The sequence below is a fragment of the Acinonyx jubatus genome, chromosome B4 (assembly GCF_027475565.1).
Source record: "Acinonyx jubatus isolate Ajub_Pintada_27869175 chromosome B4, VMU_Ajub_asm_v1.0, whole genome shotgun sequence".
Taxonomy (NCBI): Eukaryota; Metazoa; Chordata; class Mammalia; order Carnivora; family Felidae; genus Acinonyx; species Acinonyx jubatus.
In genome coordinates, this window is record NC_069387.1 from 131,106,579 (window position 1) to 131,125,143 (window position 18,565).

Here is an 18,565-nt window from a genome sequence, read left to right on the forward strand (position 1 = left end):
TCGCCTAAAGGAGCATCATTGTTCAAACACAAGGGGCTTATGTTAACACCAAAAAAGACATGAAGTCTTCACGAGAGAGGAAATCACGGTTGTCTGGTAGAGGAAAGAGTATCTCTGGAGTGGAAAGTTGCAGTTCGGTCTAGGGCAGAGGTAGCCAAGAACTCGCAAGGAACAGATGAAGTAAAAACGACACACAGCAGCGTGAGAACATTAGGAGGGAAATGTGGCCTTACAAATGAAGTGTGAGAGTGCACAGGGTTACAAGGTCTAGGGGAAGAGAAACTGACCATTAAGGGACAGGATGAATGCGGTTAGAGGGATGTGTAAAATAGAAGACCGTTTATAAAAGGGGAGAAGACACACGGGGCCTATGTGAAAACGTTTTCTCACTCATGGATTTCTGCATTTTTTTTACTGCTCTTCCTAATTTTTTCTTCTGGTTACTTACAGCCTCTACTTGGAGTGATGGTGGTTCAGTTCGTCCCAGTTACTGGCTGGTTCTTCACAATCTCACTCCACAGGTAACCATGCTTCCTTGTGATTTTCGAGACGGGATTTGATTGTGTTAAGAAAGGGAAACTCAGGTGTGAAATGTTGCCAGATAATAACAAAGCTTATTAATTTCCTGCTTGCTACTCAGAGGTCCAGCATGCAGGGGTGGGCCTCCCCACCCGAGGCTCGAAGCCTACTCCTGAGTGGGGATTGTTGGCCCAACAAGGCTTGGGGCTCAATATCAAACATTTTTATGCTTCATAAATAATTAACCATCCATCTCTGCAGTAGAAGAAATCTTGTCAATTTCATAGCTTAAATGCCACATGGGTGCTTTCAATTTTCCATCTGTTACTCTCTTCTTTGTAGATGGAATTACTAATTTGCTCTCTTCAGAACATGCCCTCTGGGTTGTTTTTACAGTGATGGGTTTCATTTGCCCCAAGCCACTCTGTCACCTTGTTTGCTTGATAACTGACATACTTGTGGCAGTATTATGTTGAACACGCAAATGAGATTAAGTGAACCCATTGAAACTGAGCCTGTGACCTTCATTTGGACTTGACAGCACAACCTTTACAGCACCTTGTTAAAAGGAGTCAATTATGCCTCCCTTCCTTTGACACATAGAACGAATTGTCTGGCATTTAATTCATAACTGGATTCATGCGCACTTTAGTAAGCTAGGTAGCATTTTCTAGAGTGTTCCCATGGGATATTAATGGGTCTCTGGCCTAATATGTTTGGAACATGTACTTGATTAAACAAAATTAAGCGGGTTTCTTCACTGTGAGACTTATTAGCCTCTTTAATATGCTAACATGTATTATCCTCTGTGGAGAAATACAGCTTCTCCTAAATTTACCTGCCCAGTGAACCTGTTTGTGGAACCTGTTTGTGGGGAGTGAGTCCAGGGTTTGTATTTAGGGTACATGTTGAGAAAGGCAGTTTCAGAAATACAGTTAACATGAAGAAGAGTCTGGGTTGGCTCTTACTCAGCTTAAAGCCCCAGTTGGATTATTAGCTACGAGTCAACTGAAGTATGAAGATTTTATACGACCATACTCAAATCTGTATATGCCTCATTAGAACATGACAACATTCTAAAGTTGTCACACAGTGTGGTGGGTGTATGGTGAGGACGAGAGAGGCCGTAAAGTCTACGCTGTGTTGAAAGGAACTTGGACAAGCTAGCCTGCTGTTCGCTTCTGTTTTAATGCTATGAAAAATAGTAAGTTCATGTGTGTATATACATAATGTGAATCTAGGGGTTAACTGTGCTCATATAAGAAAGAACTGATGAATTTTAAAACTCAATTACCTAATAGACTAATCCCAATGGTAGCTTAGAAGACGGTTATAAGGGCAAATCTTTGGAACCTGGATAAATGTACTTTTCATCACCTAAAATCTGTTTAGAGGGCATCTGTCCTGAAAGGTCACTTGTGGCCCACACGGACACGCTCATAGAGTTGATTTCCATTTTCTGTAAAGAACTGTGGTGATGCTGCTGGTTTCCATGCTGCAGGGTTTCCATGGTGAAACCACACAATGTTTCCACTGCCACCGCCGGTAGCACAGTTTCTGAGGCTGTTCTGATAGTAATCTGTTTCCCTTCCAAAGAAATGAACTGAATGTTGGACTGAGCAGCCTGTCTAAACCTAGTTAAGATCTCAATACAAATAAATTCATCAGAGTGAATAAGTGCATCTGTTCATCCAAGTCCGGAGTGAGAGAAACGGTCTGTAAACGGTGAACATCTTGAGAGTCTGGCCAACATGAGGCTGAGGGTGGCAGGGTTCACACAGAAGCAGGCACAAAGGCTCGTCCTGAGATGGGCAGCGTGGGAGTCCAAGGACACCGGTGTTGTCTGTGAGCTAGGTCAGCCAGCAGCATTCTCATCAGGGTATGGGGACGCCTGGGTGACTCAGTCGGTTAAGTGTCCGACTCCAGCTCAAGTCGTGATCTCATGGTGTGTGGGTTCGAGTCCCACGTTGGACTCCGTGCTAACAGCATGGGGCCTGCTTGGGATTCTCTCTCTCTCCCTCTCTGCCCCTCTCCCACTCTCTGTCTCTCTCTCTCTCTCTCAAAATAAATAAATTTAAAAAAAAATTTAAAAACCACTAAACCGTCAAGGAGGTTAACAGTGCTTTTCTTGTGTCCTCCTTTAGCTCTCTGTGAGATTATTAACCAGGGGAGTGGAGAATAGTTCAAATATGACGTTACTAATGAGGTCGAGAACTTGTCTTAAGTTCCTGTTCGGACGCCATCCTGTTTCTGCTTTCTAAAGGCTCTCACAAGTCAACACGCATTCATGTGTTTACCTCTTAAAAACAGACTACGGGTCGAATCATAGGATTTGTCTTGAGCTGTGTTTTTTGCAAACTTTTTTTTTGTAGTATGGGCACATTAGATCTCAGCCTGTGCTTTGAATTAACTTAACTTTGAATTTGCCTTTAAGACCTCTATTGAGTGCACTCTTTCCTGCTTTGAGTCCTTCCTTCCTTTGTCCAAGACTTACTTAGTGCCGATATCATTATTTACAAACCAGAAGCCCTTCTCCTCCTCATATACAAGAAAGGCCATTCGACTTCTGTTCACACCCTACCTCGTTTTTAACTCATGAATATCATTACTCCTTAGATTGATGGGTCAACGTTGAGAACCATCTGCATGCAGCATGGCCCACTGCTGACATTCCATCTGAACCTAACCCAGGGCACTGCCCTGATCCGATACAGCACCAAACAGGAGGCAGCCAAGGCCCAGACTGCACTGCACATGTGAGTACCCATCCTACGCTCACTGAGACAAACACGCACGAAGATGCACACGTGAGTATTCTGGCACCTGCTTAATAAAGCAAAGATCCACGAGAACATGCACAAAAACAGCATCCTGGCATAAGCAATTGCTTGGTACGGAGGGGATGGATCTTTTCTACCTCCCCAGGCGTGGATTGCCCTGTATATCTGTGTAGGCCCGTAATCAGAATTCCAAAAGTAAAGAATTTATGAAGTCATGAAGCAGTGAGTAAATTTTAATAGCGTAAAACAAAGCCCCAGTGTTCAGGAGAATGTGAAACATTGTAGGTGCCGTCACTTTTTGTAATAGAATCTGGTTGCTTACTTTGTCTTCTTTGTTGGTGAAGCTGAAACGCTGTGGCTTGGCGGGTAGCAGAGGTTTTTGTCTTACGTAGGTGGGACTGGATCACACTTTGACTGTCCCCCCTCCCAGCTGCTGTCAAACTGGTAGCCAGGGAAGAGCTGACTCTCTGTGGCTACAGGCCCCGGCAGAAAGCTACAGACAGAACGAGCAAGCAGTGGTGACTCTCAGGCGGTGAGCCCGGCCCAGAGGCAGAGCAATGGCACTTCCAGATGTGTGAGGTTGAGTCACCTTGATGTTTGCAGTGTGACCTTTTACCTCCCATGGGGAAAAGAAAGATGACATTTTTCTCAACATACAAATTCCAAAAGGATAGCGATACGTGGTACCCCCTAGTAGTCTTTGGAGGTCTTGAGATTTAGTGATCCCTTACTGCTTTAGTACAGTATTTCTCAATCACCTGGTCTGGTTAAAATGCAGGTTTTGATCCCGTAGGCGTGGGGTGGGGCCTGTGATTCTGCATTTTAGAAAGCTTCCAGGGGATGTGGAAGCTGCTGGTCAAAGGAGCATACTTTGAACACCAAGGACTCTGGGACTCGAAACCCTCAGTCCGTGCGGGTGCTTTAGGATTTCCCTCAAATCCATAGCTCTTTCCCTCCCCTTTCTTCTAGGTGTGTGTTGGGAAACACTACCATCCTGGCTGAGTTTGCCACCGATGATGAAGTCAGCCGCTTTCTGGCACAAGCTCAGCCCCCTACACCTGCAGCAACCCCAAGTGCACCCGCCGCAGGTTGGCAGTCGCTGGAGACCGGCCAGACCCAGTCAGATCCCGTCGGACCTGCTCTGAATCTTTTCGGTGGGTCCACAGGGCTCGGGCAGTGGAGCAGCAGTGCTGGCGGCAGCAGCGGGGCCGATCTTGCTGGCGCTTCGTTGTGGGGGCCCCCAAACTATTCTTCTAGCTTGTGGGGAGTCCCAACTGTGGAAGATCCCCATAGGATGGGCAGCCCTGCTCCCTTACTACCTGGTGACCTTCTGGGAGGAGGGTCGGATTCAATCTGAACTTAAAACTTTCAACTCTGACCTCGTGACCTTTTTTGGAACAGCAGCAGCACTAACTTGACCTTTTCGTTTTTTTTTTCAACTTGCAATAAATACATTTTTAAAAGGAAAAAAGAAAACGGAGAGAGAAAAAAAAAAGGTGGGTCATTGACAGACTGTCTGAGCACATAGTTGCCTCCCTTATAACTTCAGTTTTTTCGTTTGGAATATGAATCCAAAAAGAGAACATATCACTCTTGAAATACTTGAATCATGAACGCCAACCTAGAAAGACAATGTGAAGCAAGTACACATACCATTTAAATTTAAACACAAAAAAATTAAAAAAATTAGTTTCTAGTTTTTCACTTTTTTCATGTTATATGGAAGTTGTTGCTAAGAAACATATATACTGAAAAAAATAGCTTTTTAACTTTGTTTGCACTGGGTGTGTTTCCGTCCTTAGGTCTACCACGTTTGGGAGGGAGGGGAATTCAAAAGAATTGTTGGGGTGGGGGGGGGAAGACTTGACGGAGCCTCACTTTAAAAACAAAAACACAAAAAACCTAAAAAAAAAAAAAAAAAGGAAAAAATTTGTGATTGGCTGGTTGATAAATACCAGTGTGTTCTGGCACATGTAACTGCCCAGGCATGCTCGTTCTGGTATGTGTGTGCACGTGTGTTCATGTGCATTTGCGTGCATCCTTCTCTCTGTCTCTGTGTGTGCGTGTGCCCGTGTCCTCCTCCCCCTGCCCCACCCGATCTCTCCGAACGCTGCGTTGCTAACAGTCTGCAGGCTGGCTGGCCGGCCATCTGCTTTTTATTTTTTTTTTTAATTTTTATTTTTTTTTAACTATGAGAACACACAAGCACCGGGAGCCACTGCTTACTTAAAGCAACTCCGTTGGGCTGCATTAAGATGAACAGAGTGCTTTTTAATGATTAAAGCAGGGAGCTCCTTTACATTTGCAAATTAGCCTGAGCGAGTTTTCTCTTGCTTTTCTTTCGACCTAGCAGTAGAGCGGAGCACTGCCAAGTCCCAAAAAAGTAGGAGAGCAGGAGGTACCTCTTGGAGCAACCGTGTGTTTTATTTATTTCTGTTTTTTAAAGTAAGTGGCCACCAGGCACATCGGGATATCTGTTAAGTTTCACGCAGGCCTTTTCTTTTCATTAGTTTGAACGGGAACAGACGATGAGAGAGTTTTTACTTCTGTGGTGTCTCAAAAGCAGAAAAACCACGTTCCCCCTTTCTTGTTGTAATCAGGTATGAGGAATTCATCAGAAAGTCAGGTAATGCTGAATTGGTTCTCTTTTTCATTGTGTGAAAACGAAACAAGTAACTCGTGAGCAGCTGCAGCTTCTCCCTCTCTGCTCCTCTCTCGCCGAGCGTTACCTGTGCCAGGCCGCGGCGCGCTACAGCACCAGGCCATCACTGACAGAAACGTTTACTTAACGAATGTTCTTAAACCAGTGTGTACTTCAAGCGTTTCCTTTTGTTTCTCTGTGTTGTGTATTTCCTGTGTATGTGGTTTTGCTTAGGCAGGTATAACTTAGCAAAGACTTTTAAGTATTGCACCTTTTTTTGGTTTTGACCTCTTTATTTTTTTTTTCCTTGTAATGTTGCTTTTTTATTTTGGTATTTAAAGACTTTTTTTTTTTTTAAGCATCAATGTAGTAGTACTCTGGGCCGAATAGGGGGCAACTTTTAATCCACAGTTATCACCAACATGTATGTACTTATGTTGGAATCAACATGTATCAAACTGCTTTTTGTGAAGAGTTCTAGCAGACCTGAAGGGGTAACCCTTTATACAAAGCAGATGGCTGGCGGGGCGGGGGGTGGTGGGGAGGGAGGGGAACGTATGCCGGTAATGTGCTAGCACTTGTGTGGACATCCCAGTCTGCATTATACTGTTTAACATAAAGTGCCGACATTCTGTACCAGCAAATACCTGCCCATTCCAACCCTTGGTGGGAGCAGACCTCTACTGTCCTCCATAACTTGCTGCTAGTGAGGACAAGGGAGTTTTTCTTTCTTTAGCATCTTCAGTGAAGGATACAACAATGCCTAATGTATTTGACTTTTAGCTTGTGTCTGTGTGTAGGTGGGTGGGTGGGTGTGTATAGGAAAAGGCAAAAACGAATTATTTGCATCAAGTGGTTTTATGAGACAAAGAGTGGGAATTCTGTAGTCCTCTGGCTTACCCTGTTGATTATAAACCTAGCCTCAAAAGAGATTGACATGTGTAATTCAAGTAAGCATTCGCTCTTGGAAGTCTTTATGCACCCTTTGTGGGGAGGTGGTCAAACTTGAGTCTCCAGCGTTGGTTCAGTCCCATTGGATGCCTTGTAGAAAACTAACTGTGCCCTCTTCCTGCTCTCCGGTTTTCATCACCACCACCATGCCCCTTCCATCTCTGCCCATGTACAAAAATGTCTCCTTCTGGTCCCCTCTGCCTGCTCTCTGTGTGAGGAGCAAAACCCTGTGGTGTGTGGTGACGTCCAGGTGGAGAGCAGCTGTGTTCAGCCATCTACAGAAGGCAAAATCTTAGTGGCCCTGGGCCAGGAGCGTGTCCCGAGGCTCCCATGAGCCCGTGACAGCCCTGTCCACTGCCGTGATTCCCTGTCGTGTCCTGCCCCCCCCCCCCCCCCCCCACTGCCTGCTGGTTCCTTGGCCTGCACTATGGGTTAGTTGAGTTCCTTACGATACTACGGTGAAAGCCGGGTGCTAGAGCCCCTCTTGTTTACAAGACATAATGAGGGATTTGAAATATGTAAAAATAAACATGAGAAGCTCAAATGTTCTTCCATCTTAAGCTTAAAGGGAAAAAATTAAAAACTTAAAAAAAAAAAAAGACCAAAAAGTGCATATATATATACATATAAATATATATTTTAGATGAAAACTAACTCTGGGAGCATTTAACAGTGTTTTTTGTTTTTGTTTTTAACATTTATTTTCCTGCTTTAAAATTTGCAAGCATTCTCAGGAATTCTAGGGTAGGAAGCCAGTTTTTTGAAGATGGTTTATTTAACCGTATCTTATCCTAGATAGACGGCTGTTTCTTTCCTGTTCATAAACTTTTACAAGTTCCTGAAACTTCAAAAAGTTGAAACAATTTTTACTTAAAAAAAAAAAAATGTAAAGTCTCCAAACATTATTATCATACTGGGGATCACACATTTTAAAACACATAGAAAGAAATATTTTTTAAAAATGATCAATTTAGCAGCAACAGGTCAATTCGTTATCTTTAAAAACACGGGAGAAGGATTAGCTTTCTAAGAGCTTTATCATGGATTCGTTTGAAATTGTGTGTCATTTAGTGGGAGCGTTTGGTTTTTATAAATGGGAACGTCATCACTCTGTTCCTTTCCATTTAAGATTGAACTGACATCTCCCCTAATGATTGTTTTTGTTTTTTTTTTTTTTAAGGGAACCCTTCTCCCTGCCCCTCAAACCCCAGGACAAAAGAAAGAAAGAAAGAAACAACAACTTAGGGGGAAAAAAAAAAAGTAAACTCTAATCTGTAAAATAGTACGGTTGGATTGCTGAGAATCTATGTAAAGAGCTAGGAAATATAGGTTAATAATTTTTGGAACAAGTTTTAAATATAGGCATTACTAGAGGAAAATATCTATGGACTGTTCTATTAACAAAGAATGTCTGTCTTACCTCCGTTTGTTATGGGAGGAGGAGAAAAGAAGAATCTAATAAGGAACAAGTGATTTTACTTTTTTAGCTCCCAGCTACTGTTGTGCTCATTTTAATTGCTGTTTTGAAGATCTGCTGCTTAATTATCCCCATCCCTCAGCTGGAGATGTGGAGTATTTCCTTTTGATTTTTCATGACGTTGAATTCTCCTTTTGTATTCCCTCCTGGGGCCGGGGGTCAGAATTCCCAAGCATGACCACAGCTGCTTTTAAACATCTAAGCTTCCCAGTGGGAAAGAAACTCCAGCTTGACAGGTAAAGGGAGTGGGTGGGGTTGCTGCCTGCAATTTCTCTAAAGCCGCTTTAGTGCCTTCGTACATACACCCAGACATCCTAAGCAGGGGGAACGCGTGTGTATGTGCATGTGGTCCGGTCACTCCACAGACATTAAGACACTTGCCCATTAAGGAAATCGGAGTGGTTCTGGACAGGCCCCACAGGCAGTGGGCTAAATTGAAAATAAACAGAAATCAAGGAAGTGAAATATGCTTTCATGTCTCAGTAATGTGGAATGCCAAGATCCTTCCTTGTGTTATCGCCCTCGTTACTGGGTACTGACGTCTCCACGTGTGTCCTTGTGACAACCACATACAGTGATTTGGAAAGTCTGTCTGTGTTGGGCCAGTAGAAAGGGGTTCCTGTTTTTCTGCTCCTGTCCTCCCTTGTCTCCTCTCTTTCCCCCAACTCTGCCCCCCCACCTTTTTTTTTTTTGTTTTTTTTTTGGTTTTTTTTTTGGTCAACTTGATGGAAGCTTTGCTTTATTGGTTGGCAGTGACCTAAGAAAAGGATATAGTGAGAATATAATGGAAGAGAAAAACTCTTTTCTTCCCGTGATATTCTTTGGCAAGAGCCATGTCTGCTGAGAGGTTAAGTGGCTTCCATACACTTAGAAAATTTGGTGGGAGCGGCTTCTCTTCCACCACATTCTGGCATGTGTACAGAGGTTTGCTGGTCACCTCTCATTATGTAGATTTATTTTGTAAACATTTCGATCATGTAAATTTGAGCTTTCCAATTTTTACTAGTTTCCTTTATTTTTTAAACACTTGATTACTAGTGGCTGGAGGTGTCCATCTTTCAAACATCACAAACTTGGTTTCTGTCTACCACGTGAGTCGCCAAAAAAATTTAAAAAATAAAAAAATAAGCACTCATGGGGAAGAGATGTCTTCCATCAGACTGGAGACCTCTACTGGCAATTTAAATCCAGTGCCATGACCTAATTTTAGGTGTTTAAAAAAACAAAAACAAAAACAAAAACAAAAAAAAACCCACAAAGTTCAGATCTCCGAGACACTGTGAAGAAATGGATGGCCCATGTGGCATCTCTGGTTCCTCCGTACCTAGCCCTTGATTTTTTGCATTTACAACATGCACAGAAGTTAACTTAGCAGTGATGGCATGTCAAGGTTCCAAAGCAAATTCTTTCATCAGTATCCCCCAGTAAATAATTATCCATTGATTGCCATTCGATCAGTTTTATTTATAGCAGCTTAATTTTCTAATCAGATGGCTCCTGTTCTAAGAACTTTGCCACCTCTTCTGATATGAATGTAGCATAAATGAGCAGTCGGTTCTTCCAAGTTCCTGTGGGTTGAACGTGGGATCTAAGATATGCAAAAAAATAAATAAGAAGAAGAAAAAAGAGAGGAAAAGAAATCCCTGCCTAAGAATTTGGAAGAACTTTTATTAATATATCTAGCAGAAACTAACATTTCACGGGCTACTGACTTGTTGCAAAGATTCACTCGAATTTTTGCCACTTGTCGGGGGGGCAGTTTTTGTAGGGTTAACAGCCAGATTCCATATCGACCTCAGATGCTGTGTACTTTTTAATTTTACTTTTTTATATTTTGCCATCTTGACTCTTAAACAAAATGAAGATGTCTCTGTGTTGAGAAAAACGCTTAAGCCAAGCCTGTTTTCCTCTGCAGTGTAAATAAGATGTTTTCAGCAGACTTGGCTCTAACAGCCGTCTCTAAGATTAGGGAACAATTGAGTCTTTATGTAAGAAAGGTCCCCTTCTCCCCCATCCTCAGAGTTCAGATTCAATATATAACACTTTGTAGGGTATTGTTTGGGATTTGGGTTTTTTTCTTTTAACTATCTATAGGGTCTTTTACTAAGCATGGAGACACATGTTTAGCTGGTTAAAAAACAAAATCAAACTTTTTCTTCAGTGTTTTTGCCAAGTTTTGTCACACTTCATTCATGTCTGTGCATTAACTATGCTGCTTAGTGTTGCTGCAAAAAGAAATGTATTCTTGAATTGTTTTCCTTTCTGTGAGTGTACAGCTAAGGCTGCATGTAATGGTGCAGATGAAAATATTCCAGCCTCTGTGTCTACAGGGAGTTGTCAATCTGTAGACCTCAGCACCCTTTCAGAAAACAGGGCGCCCTCACCCTCTGCTGCACACCGCACCCTCTTAGCTTTCTTATCTACAACTACAGGGTGTCCACACAGTCTAGAAGCAGGCAAATATACATAATGTTGTCAAGAACGTCAACAATCTGTTTTAAAAAAAAAAAAAACCCATAGAATGTTCTCTGTGTTTCCAGAGTTAGTGCATACCCTGTCATAAGCTCTGTAGGTTTATGGCCAGTGCCAAAGGTGTGTGTATTTTCAGAGATGGTCCCCACTTGTTAATGACGGTGTTGTTTTCTTGACCTTGAATCTGATAAAGGAGGTACTGGCATCACATTCTTAGATTTAAAATAGTTCTCAACTTCAGGAGTCTATGAACACAGTAGTAATGGAATAAAAATAGAACGTTGACCCTCCCTAACCTGCCCAGAATGCCTCCCTGCTGCCTGCACCGCCAAAGAGGCCATGAACATTTACAGGATGGTGAAGGGAACACCGGTCAGGAAACAGAGCTACTCCCCACCGGCTGGGCATTCCTGCTATCCTTATGTGTGTGGTCACTCAGACTAGAGCTGAAGGAATTACCAAGTATTCTAACATTTGAGTGGTTTTTAAAATGTCAATCTCTTGTATCCTACCACCACCACCACTAAAAAAAAAAAAAAAAAAGAAGACCGAAGCTGCCAGTGTTTGCCTCATAGAATTTAAATAGTTCTTTTCACTTGGCTATACAGCTGAATTTGTTTTTAAAGAGAAACTATGCACACCAGGAAACATGGTACCACCCTGACTGAAGGGTCTCTGCAATATTCAGTCATGGGGTCTTCGTTGTGACAAACACTAGTTTTGTCCCTGGGGAAAAGAAAGGTCAGATAAAGGCAAGAAGTGTTGTGTTGTAAATTAAAAAAAAAGAAAGAAAGAAATCGTGTTTCCGTAAAGCACTTTGTGCCTCGGTTTATTTTTCACACCGTCAGTCACCACTTTGGAAGTCCATTCCCAATCGCCATTGACCCCTCTCGAGCCAAGATTAATACGTTGAGACTGTTGTTTTCAAAGAGCTTAATTCCTCTTTACTGCTAGTGGGGAGCAGCAAAACCGTAAAGGTACTTTACAGTATAGTCGTTGCAGAGATGTGGAACGAAGTGCTTTTCTTCCCCTTCACCCCTGCTTTCCTGGACCCCACCCTCAATCTGGCATTCCTTCTCCCTCGGCTCCTGAAAGGTGTGCACGGTTCTCAGAGGGCTGGGTTGTGCAAGGTCACTGGAGGTGAGCTAGCCGTCCCGCAGAGCTTTATGGACAGGAAGGTCGTGTATCCTAAATGTGTTCGCCAAAAATGGAAAGGGGGGGGTCGTCTGTATACTAAACAAAGCAAAACCCTTTGGAACCCTTTAAAGAAGTTACATACCTTTTAAAGGTAGTATAGTTTCTCAGCAAGTGATGCATCCAGCGTGACCCTTCTTGCCGGGAATTTCGGGATGTTAGAATGAATGTGTTTAAAACACCGCCCCCACCATCCCCCCCCCTTTTAATTTTGTCCAAGGAATTACTTAAGTGTGGTATTTCTGAATGTGCCTTTGGGAGTACAGGGACCGTCTGTTTTAGGAAGAAGCTCTCCGTGGGGATAAAACAGACAGGCGGTCAGCTTAGTCTTTAGGGAAGTCAGCGAGTCTCCTGGCAGGGGTTTTCATTAGCACCCGTATTGCACAGTGTAGACTTGTGTGGAAAAGATCCTGGGGCTCGGGCGGGAGAATGAGGTGATGGTGCGCAACGACAGAGACCCAGGTCGGTCGGAGAGCGCAGGTTGAATTTCTCTACCTGCAGTACCTAGTTTCCCTCGTGTCTGCGTGCGCGCGCGCGTGTGGCCGTGGCCGTTTTGTTTTTTGTTTTTCTGTGAGCACTGGAGAACTGAAATATGGTGATGTCTGTGACACATTCGTGCGTGTCAAGAAGGCGTTTTCTGGCTTCCGCCATGTGCGGGGCGGGCAGCGCGTTTCCACCCTCTTGAGTCTGTGTCCTGAGAAGGCAATTATTTTCCCAAATGGAAGTCCCATAATGTTGCTGTTTATGAGAACAGGGTATTACACACGAGGAAAAGGCTTTTGAGAGAATAAGATGGAAGTGTTTGAGAAAAAAAAAAAAAGAAAAATCTGAAATCATATTTTATTTCTTCAGAACTATTCTAGTTAAACATAGAAATCTGCAGTGTCTCTTCATTTGTTTTTATGTTTGTTTTAAACGATTCCACCTCTTCTCCCCATGCCCGATCTTCTAAAGAAACCACAAGTGAATGCTAAGGGCCATTTTCCATAATTCCTCAGAACTCCCCAAAGAGGAAGACAGTCCCTCCCGCAAGATTCCTTCAGCTTCATTCAGGAGACAAAGGGAGGAGAGATGTGGCTTTCTGGGCTTCTCTCTCATTCCTCTCTAATGGCCTTGAAATGTATTATTATGCAAATGTGAATTTTGATACTGAATTTAAGAAGAGGTTGTTGGGTTTTTTTTCTTTTTTCAAAAAAAAAAAAGGTCCCATATGTGGTCATCGTTGCTTCTTTATTTTGTAACGTGAATTGTAACTATGCATTCTGCAAGGGGGGGGAGGGGGAGGGCAGAAAGGGGAAGGAAGTGGCTTTGCATCCTTGTTCTACGGTTTCTGTGTCCATGGTATCCCCACGTCCTGGCGGGGAAGGGGAGTGAGAGCCAGCAGCGGTCAAGTCGGCACAGTGAGGTGGAAAGAGACGCGGAGTCCTGCAGTCCTGGGGGCCTGCGGTTCCTGGCAGGTTCCTGGCAGCTGGATTCTCCACCCTAACCGTGCAGTGTTAGCCCAGGGCCACAGCGGGGGGGCCCCAAAGGCCCTCGTGTTCTCTGGGAAAAAGTACTCATCCTTTCCTGAATTCAGAACCCTTTCAAGCTCAGGAAACCATGCCTCGTTCGTGCTGACCTTAAAGTTCATCTTCCTGTCGATTTCCAAAACTCCTCCTCCGGCTCCTCCTCGCTCCTTTTAATTTGTCTTTGTTTTTCCTTAAGCATTTTTAAGTGAACTTATTTATAAGGAAACTGTCTTGCTCTGTGGGGAAGAGGGCCCGTTGGCTTGGCAGGCAAAAAAAGGACTCTTCCCCACCCACTGCCCCTCAGCCGAACGTCCTCTCTCTGCTTCCTTGCCATTTGTTCTGCTAGAGAGCTGGTGAGCGGTGCGGTGCTGCACACAGGAAAGCCTAGAGCCTCCCGGCCCGACAGAATTCCTGTGGTGAGTCCTGGCACCTGCACTGCTCTGGTCTAGGCATTCTTTGCAACACGCAGTATCATAAGCCAGAGATTGTTCTGCCCACGTTCAGTGTTTCCAGGCAGAAGTTTTTGTTGTTGACGTTCACAGTACTGTAACGAGGAACAGACTTGATCACAGTCTCCTCGTGCCCGTGCAGGGTTGCACGGGCACGATCTTATCAGGGTTCCAATCTGTTAGATTGCCTTTAGACAAAAAAACAAAAACAAAAAAAACAAAAAAACAAAAAAAAACAAAACAAAAAATAAAATCCTGACGTTTCAACTGTCTAACACAAAACAATACCTCGAGGTACATTTCCCCTGCAATGTAGACCCTTAACTCCCCTCTCCGTTTCTGACACCAGTGGGTTATCCTTTTTAAAATATGAATGTGTAAATAGGATAACTTTTACAATGTTTTCCTTTGCTGTGAAAGTAGCCCTAAAATATGATATTTTCCTTTTTTTTTTTTTTTTTTTTTTTTTTGTTAAGCCATCTGAAGTTTCAGATCTTCTTTCAGGCTTAAGAGAAAGAACAGGTCAGGGGAGCAGACTTGCATTTGTAGGGTGGTGGTCTCTCCATTGCCTCTCATACACAGTGACAGCCGACCAGTGTCTGAACCCTGTTTCAAATAGATGCCATCTCTTCCAGATCTACTTCCAGGGTGGGGAGTGTCTGAATTTCTCTCTTCCAGAAGATCCATCCCCTCCAGGCACTCCAGAATGTTTTTTACCTGAGACCTTGAGCTCTCGACCTCTCTTGCTTCACACACAGGCTGACTTTTTTGAGCAACAGAGTAGCATTCTGTAGCTCACAAAGGGAATTAGTCCCTGGCATTTCAGTTTGGCGCTACAGAATTCATAGCCTTGTCACTTTGCGATGCTCTGGAAATGGATTGATGTCTTACTTAAAGGAAATCCACCTGAGACGTGCAAACAGTCTCCCTGAAAGGTGTGAGCACCCTCAGATGTTCTTCTTGTTCGTCTCCGTGAGGCCTGAAGCTGACATTAGGTAGAGGGAAAGGACGTTTAACAAATGCTGCTTGCAGGAACCTGTCAGCTACCGCTCTCCTAGATTTGGCCACCCACGAGGCAGGGTCAGAATGGATCATTTTGAATAACTTCTTCACAAACATCTCCTTTCCCCCCCATCTTAAGGATAAACCCTGTATCTGTCTAGAAGCCCTTTTTAGTTTGAGCTCACCGATCTTGTATAGTGACGACTTCCTCTGAGGGGAAGAAGCTTGATAATAAATGCACACATATTCACCACCCACCTTCTGATTTGGGCCGCTATCCACCTTTGGATTTTATTTCTGTTGTTTGGAGGCTGGCCCCTTTTCTATCAGTCTCCTTCCTCTGGTCCCCCTTAAGTCCTTACTGCCCTTATATCCATCCACAATGCTCCCAAAGGGCTTTGCTGATCTCTGCACTTCTTTCCCGGGACATTTCCCCACCACCACCCTTTGCACACACCAGTGACCAAAGTGTGTCCAGTGATCTCACAGAAGACATCAAAAATGGTGCATGCACCGTGAATGTGCTCACAGAGACACGTGCACAAGATTCTGCACCCTTGGCCTTAACCTCTGTATGACTTAAGGTGCAGGAACATTTTTAACAGGTTATAAAAAAAAAAAAAAAAAGAAAAAAAAAACCCTTCTGGGACCGGGGCGGGGGAGGGGGGGGCAGGGGAAGCAGACACAACAGCTCAATTGTGCCCACTCCTAACTGTCTCTACTATTTGCCTACAACTTAATTCTGTGCCCACCCCACCCCACCCCTGTCGTGAGTAACCAAAAACAGACAACAAAAGCAACCTGAGGAGAGGTTTCTGGACTATTTTATCTTTCTCCATTTAGATGGAGATATAAATGCTGCTTTGGGTTCCATAATCCTAGGGGCTATGTTTACATAGTAAAATATATCCTACCAAATCAGGAAATAAGAATGGGAATCTCTGCCGTGAGAGTTAATTAGGTCGCTGACGGTGAACCAGAGAAGTGCGGGGATTCGGAGGTGGGAGGCCTGGGAAGGAAGATGGGAGGAGTGCCATTTTAATGACTGGCACCCCCCCCCCCCGCCCTCCTCTTTCCTCCTCCCTTCACTTCTCTCCTTGTCCCCTTTCAACAGAAGGTGCAGAGAAGGGCATCAGAAAGAGGCTGGAGTTTTAAAAGGCAGCTTTCCAACTTTGCACACAAAACAGGTAACAGGAAGGTACAGCAAAAATCCTCTCATCTGAAACACTCAGCAGAAACAAAACCTACCAACATGACTACATATAGCTGCACATAGTGATGCTCTCTGCAAGTTACCTAGAAGTGTTTTGTTTTTCTTATACTTGAAATAGCTTTTACAATGTTATTTTGGTGGCTTTCTTTTCTCTCTCCTGGTGGGCAACAGAGAAAGTGGACGATGGGATTTAAGGAAGTTTGAGGGGAGAAAAGGGAGGATATGGCATTGTCTTTTTTTTTTTTTCTTAAACATAGAGGTTTAATCAAACTCCCATTTGTTGAAATTGCTCCTCATATTACTGGTTTTACATGGACACAGAAACTAGGCACTTTAGAGGTGCACTTGCATGGCAGGCTGGGCCCCCCTTTTCTCTATTTTATTTTACTTTTTTAGTATAGTGGTACTTAAAATCACTGGTTCACTTAAAAAAAACAATAAAATGTTAAACTCTACTAATGTACAAATAAGCTGAAAAGTTGCATTTTATGTGTATTTTTTGCCATAGCAGGTACTGTATTTCTCATGCTGGATTTAAAAAAAAATCAAAAACAAACAAAAAAAACTCAAGGGTGGTGTTTCGTTGGATTGTGACAGGTTGAGTACTAAGGAATTAAGTCGCCGTCATTTCATTAAAACTGAGAGATGATGTAATGCATATATAAGAGTTTTTCTGAAGGGTTTTTTTGGGCTTTTAAACAGCTTATTTTTGTTTTGTTTAGTTTTTTATTTTATTTTATTTTGGAAAGATATGATTGTATTATGTGCAACTCAGTTGCTTACATTATAACTACAAAATATTTTTGGGTTCCTGGAAAAAAAAAAAAGAAAAAAGACTAATAAATGTGTTTGGCTGCTAAGCATCTATTGTGGTTTCCTGTTTCATTCTGCCTGTTTAATTTGCTAGTTTGTCAAATGTTTGTGTTTTGTTTCTTCTTGTCCCTCTCCCTGCTCCACATACAGGTCTCCGAAAAGGCAGCATCCCGGCATCCTCCATTTTGTCTCCCTTGTCCTGTATGTTTTTGCTGTTGGGGGCGTCAGGTTGGCCAGTCGGGAGGGAGGTCTGTGCTCCTCGCTGCCTGCCCGCGGTACGGGCTCCACATTCTCGAAATGAAACTGACTTTCTCCTAGCTTCATTGTCTTCTCGAGTCCTGTACTTGCCATTGGCGTGGGAGCCAGGAGAGCAGACAGAAGTGCCTGCGGAGGGCCACGCTGCACCGAGGGCCGAGACCCAGCCCACTCGCCGCTCAGGGTCTCGCCACCCTGCCCTGAGTGCTGTCACATGGCTCAGACGCTTTGCCCCATCTCAGCAGTTTCTTATTTATGGTTATTTTAGCTGCTAAAACACAGACCTGTTTAGCTCTGTGGCCTTGAAGCACCTCTTAGAATAGCAAAGGGGAGGAATGGGAGGAAACGAATGCTTTCTAATTCCCAGGTACTGTTGTCTGACTTAATTCTCAGAATGCTGTGCCAAACAGATGGCGCCGAACCCAGTGCATGAGGAGAACGGTTCAGAATCATTTAATTAGCTAATAATAGGGAACACTGATTGCTTACTCTAAGTTGGGCACCGCTCTGAGTGGGCCACGTACATTCGCTCATTTGACTGAAACTTGTCTCAATTACATAATAGAACCCAGGTAGGATTCCAAAGGTAGCATGCCAGAATGTCCTCTGCTGCGAAACACCTAGATTTCCGACAAAGTGTCCCTAAGGACTCTGTTGTACAAAGTGGTAGGCCATATGCCATCCAATTCTTGTTTCATAAAATAAGTAAATGCAGCAGGTGTGAGATGAGGTGCTGGCGAACACCTCGAGGGCCTGCCTATTCCAAGCAAGTGCTATTTTCTGAGGAAAAAAGATCATTGCAAAAACTATGAGGACCTGTATCACCAAAAGACTTCACTTCAAAGCTCGGGTATTTAAAAAATGCATAGACGGCTAAGGGTGGGGGGACGGGTGGCACATTGTAGAATGGTGGTGGTTAAGACTTTAGCCTCTGACTCGGCCCTCCTCACGCCTACGTGCCCTACCATCACCTTAGGTGACTTCAGTGCCACAGGGAAAATCCACCCTAACGGCCAGCCTTCTACCTGCCTTCCTCCAGTCCAGCCACACACTCCCATACTCACCCAAAACTGCTCCCCTCCAGAACCAGTAATTTCAGTGTCCTTGACCTTAACCTCCTGTCCTCCCAACTGGTTCCCACTCCTCCTCTCTGATGAATTTTAAAACTCCAGGACACTGACTATTTATTCTCTTTCATCCCGCCAGCCCTCTCTTTTTTCTCCCTTCCTAATCCAGTTTAGGTGTTGTAGCCCACAATTTCACTAGCGTGGTTGCTAACGTCTCTAAATTC

The 18,565-nt window shown here is 43.7% G+C and overlaps 1 protein-coding gene across 12 annotated transcripts in view; it reads left to right on the forward strand.

Moving 5' to 3' along the window:
• The window catches only part of TNRC6B (trinucleotide repeat containing adaptor 6B), a 251,022-nt gene extending 239,389 nt beyond the window's left edge, over window positions 1-11,633 (forward strand). For all 12 annotated transcript variants that reach the window (XM_053226831.1, XM_027070659.2, XM_027070661.2 and 9 more), the window contains 3 exons: window positions 451-521; window positions 3,136-3,275; window positions 4,269-11,633. In XM_053226831.1, coding sequence (XP_053082806.1) covers window positions 451-521; window positions 3,136-3,275; window positions 4,269-4,656 — 599 coding nt within the window. In that variant the 3' untranslated portion in view covers window positions 4,657-11,633. The remainder of the gene's footprint in view (window positions 1-450; window positions 522-3,135; window positions 3,276-4,268) is intronic.
• The last annotated feature ends 6,932 nt before the right edge of the window (window positions 11,634-18,565 follow it).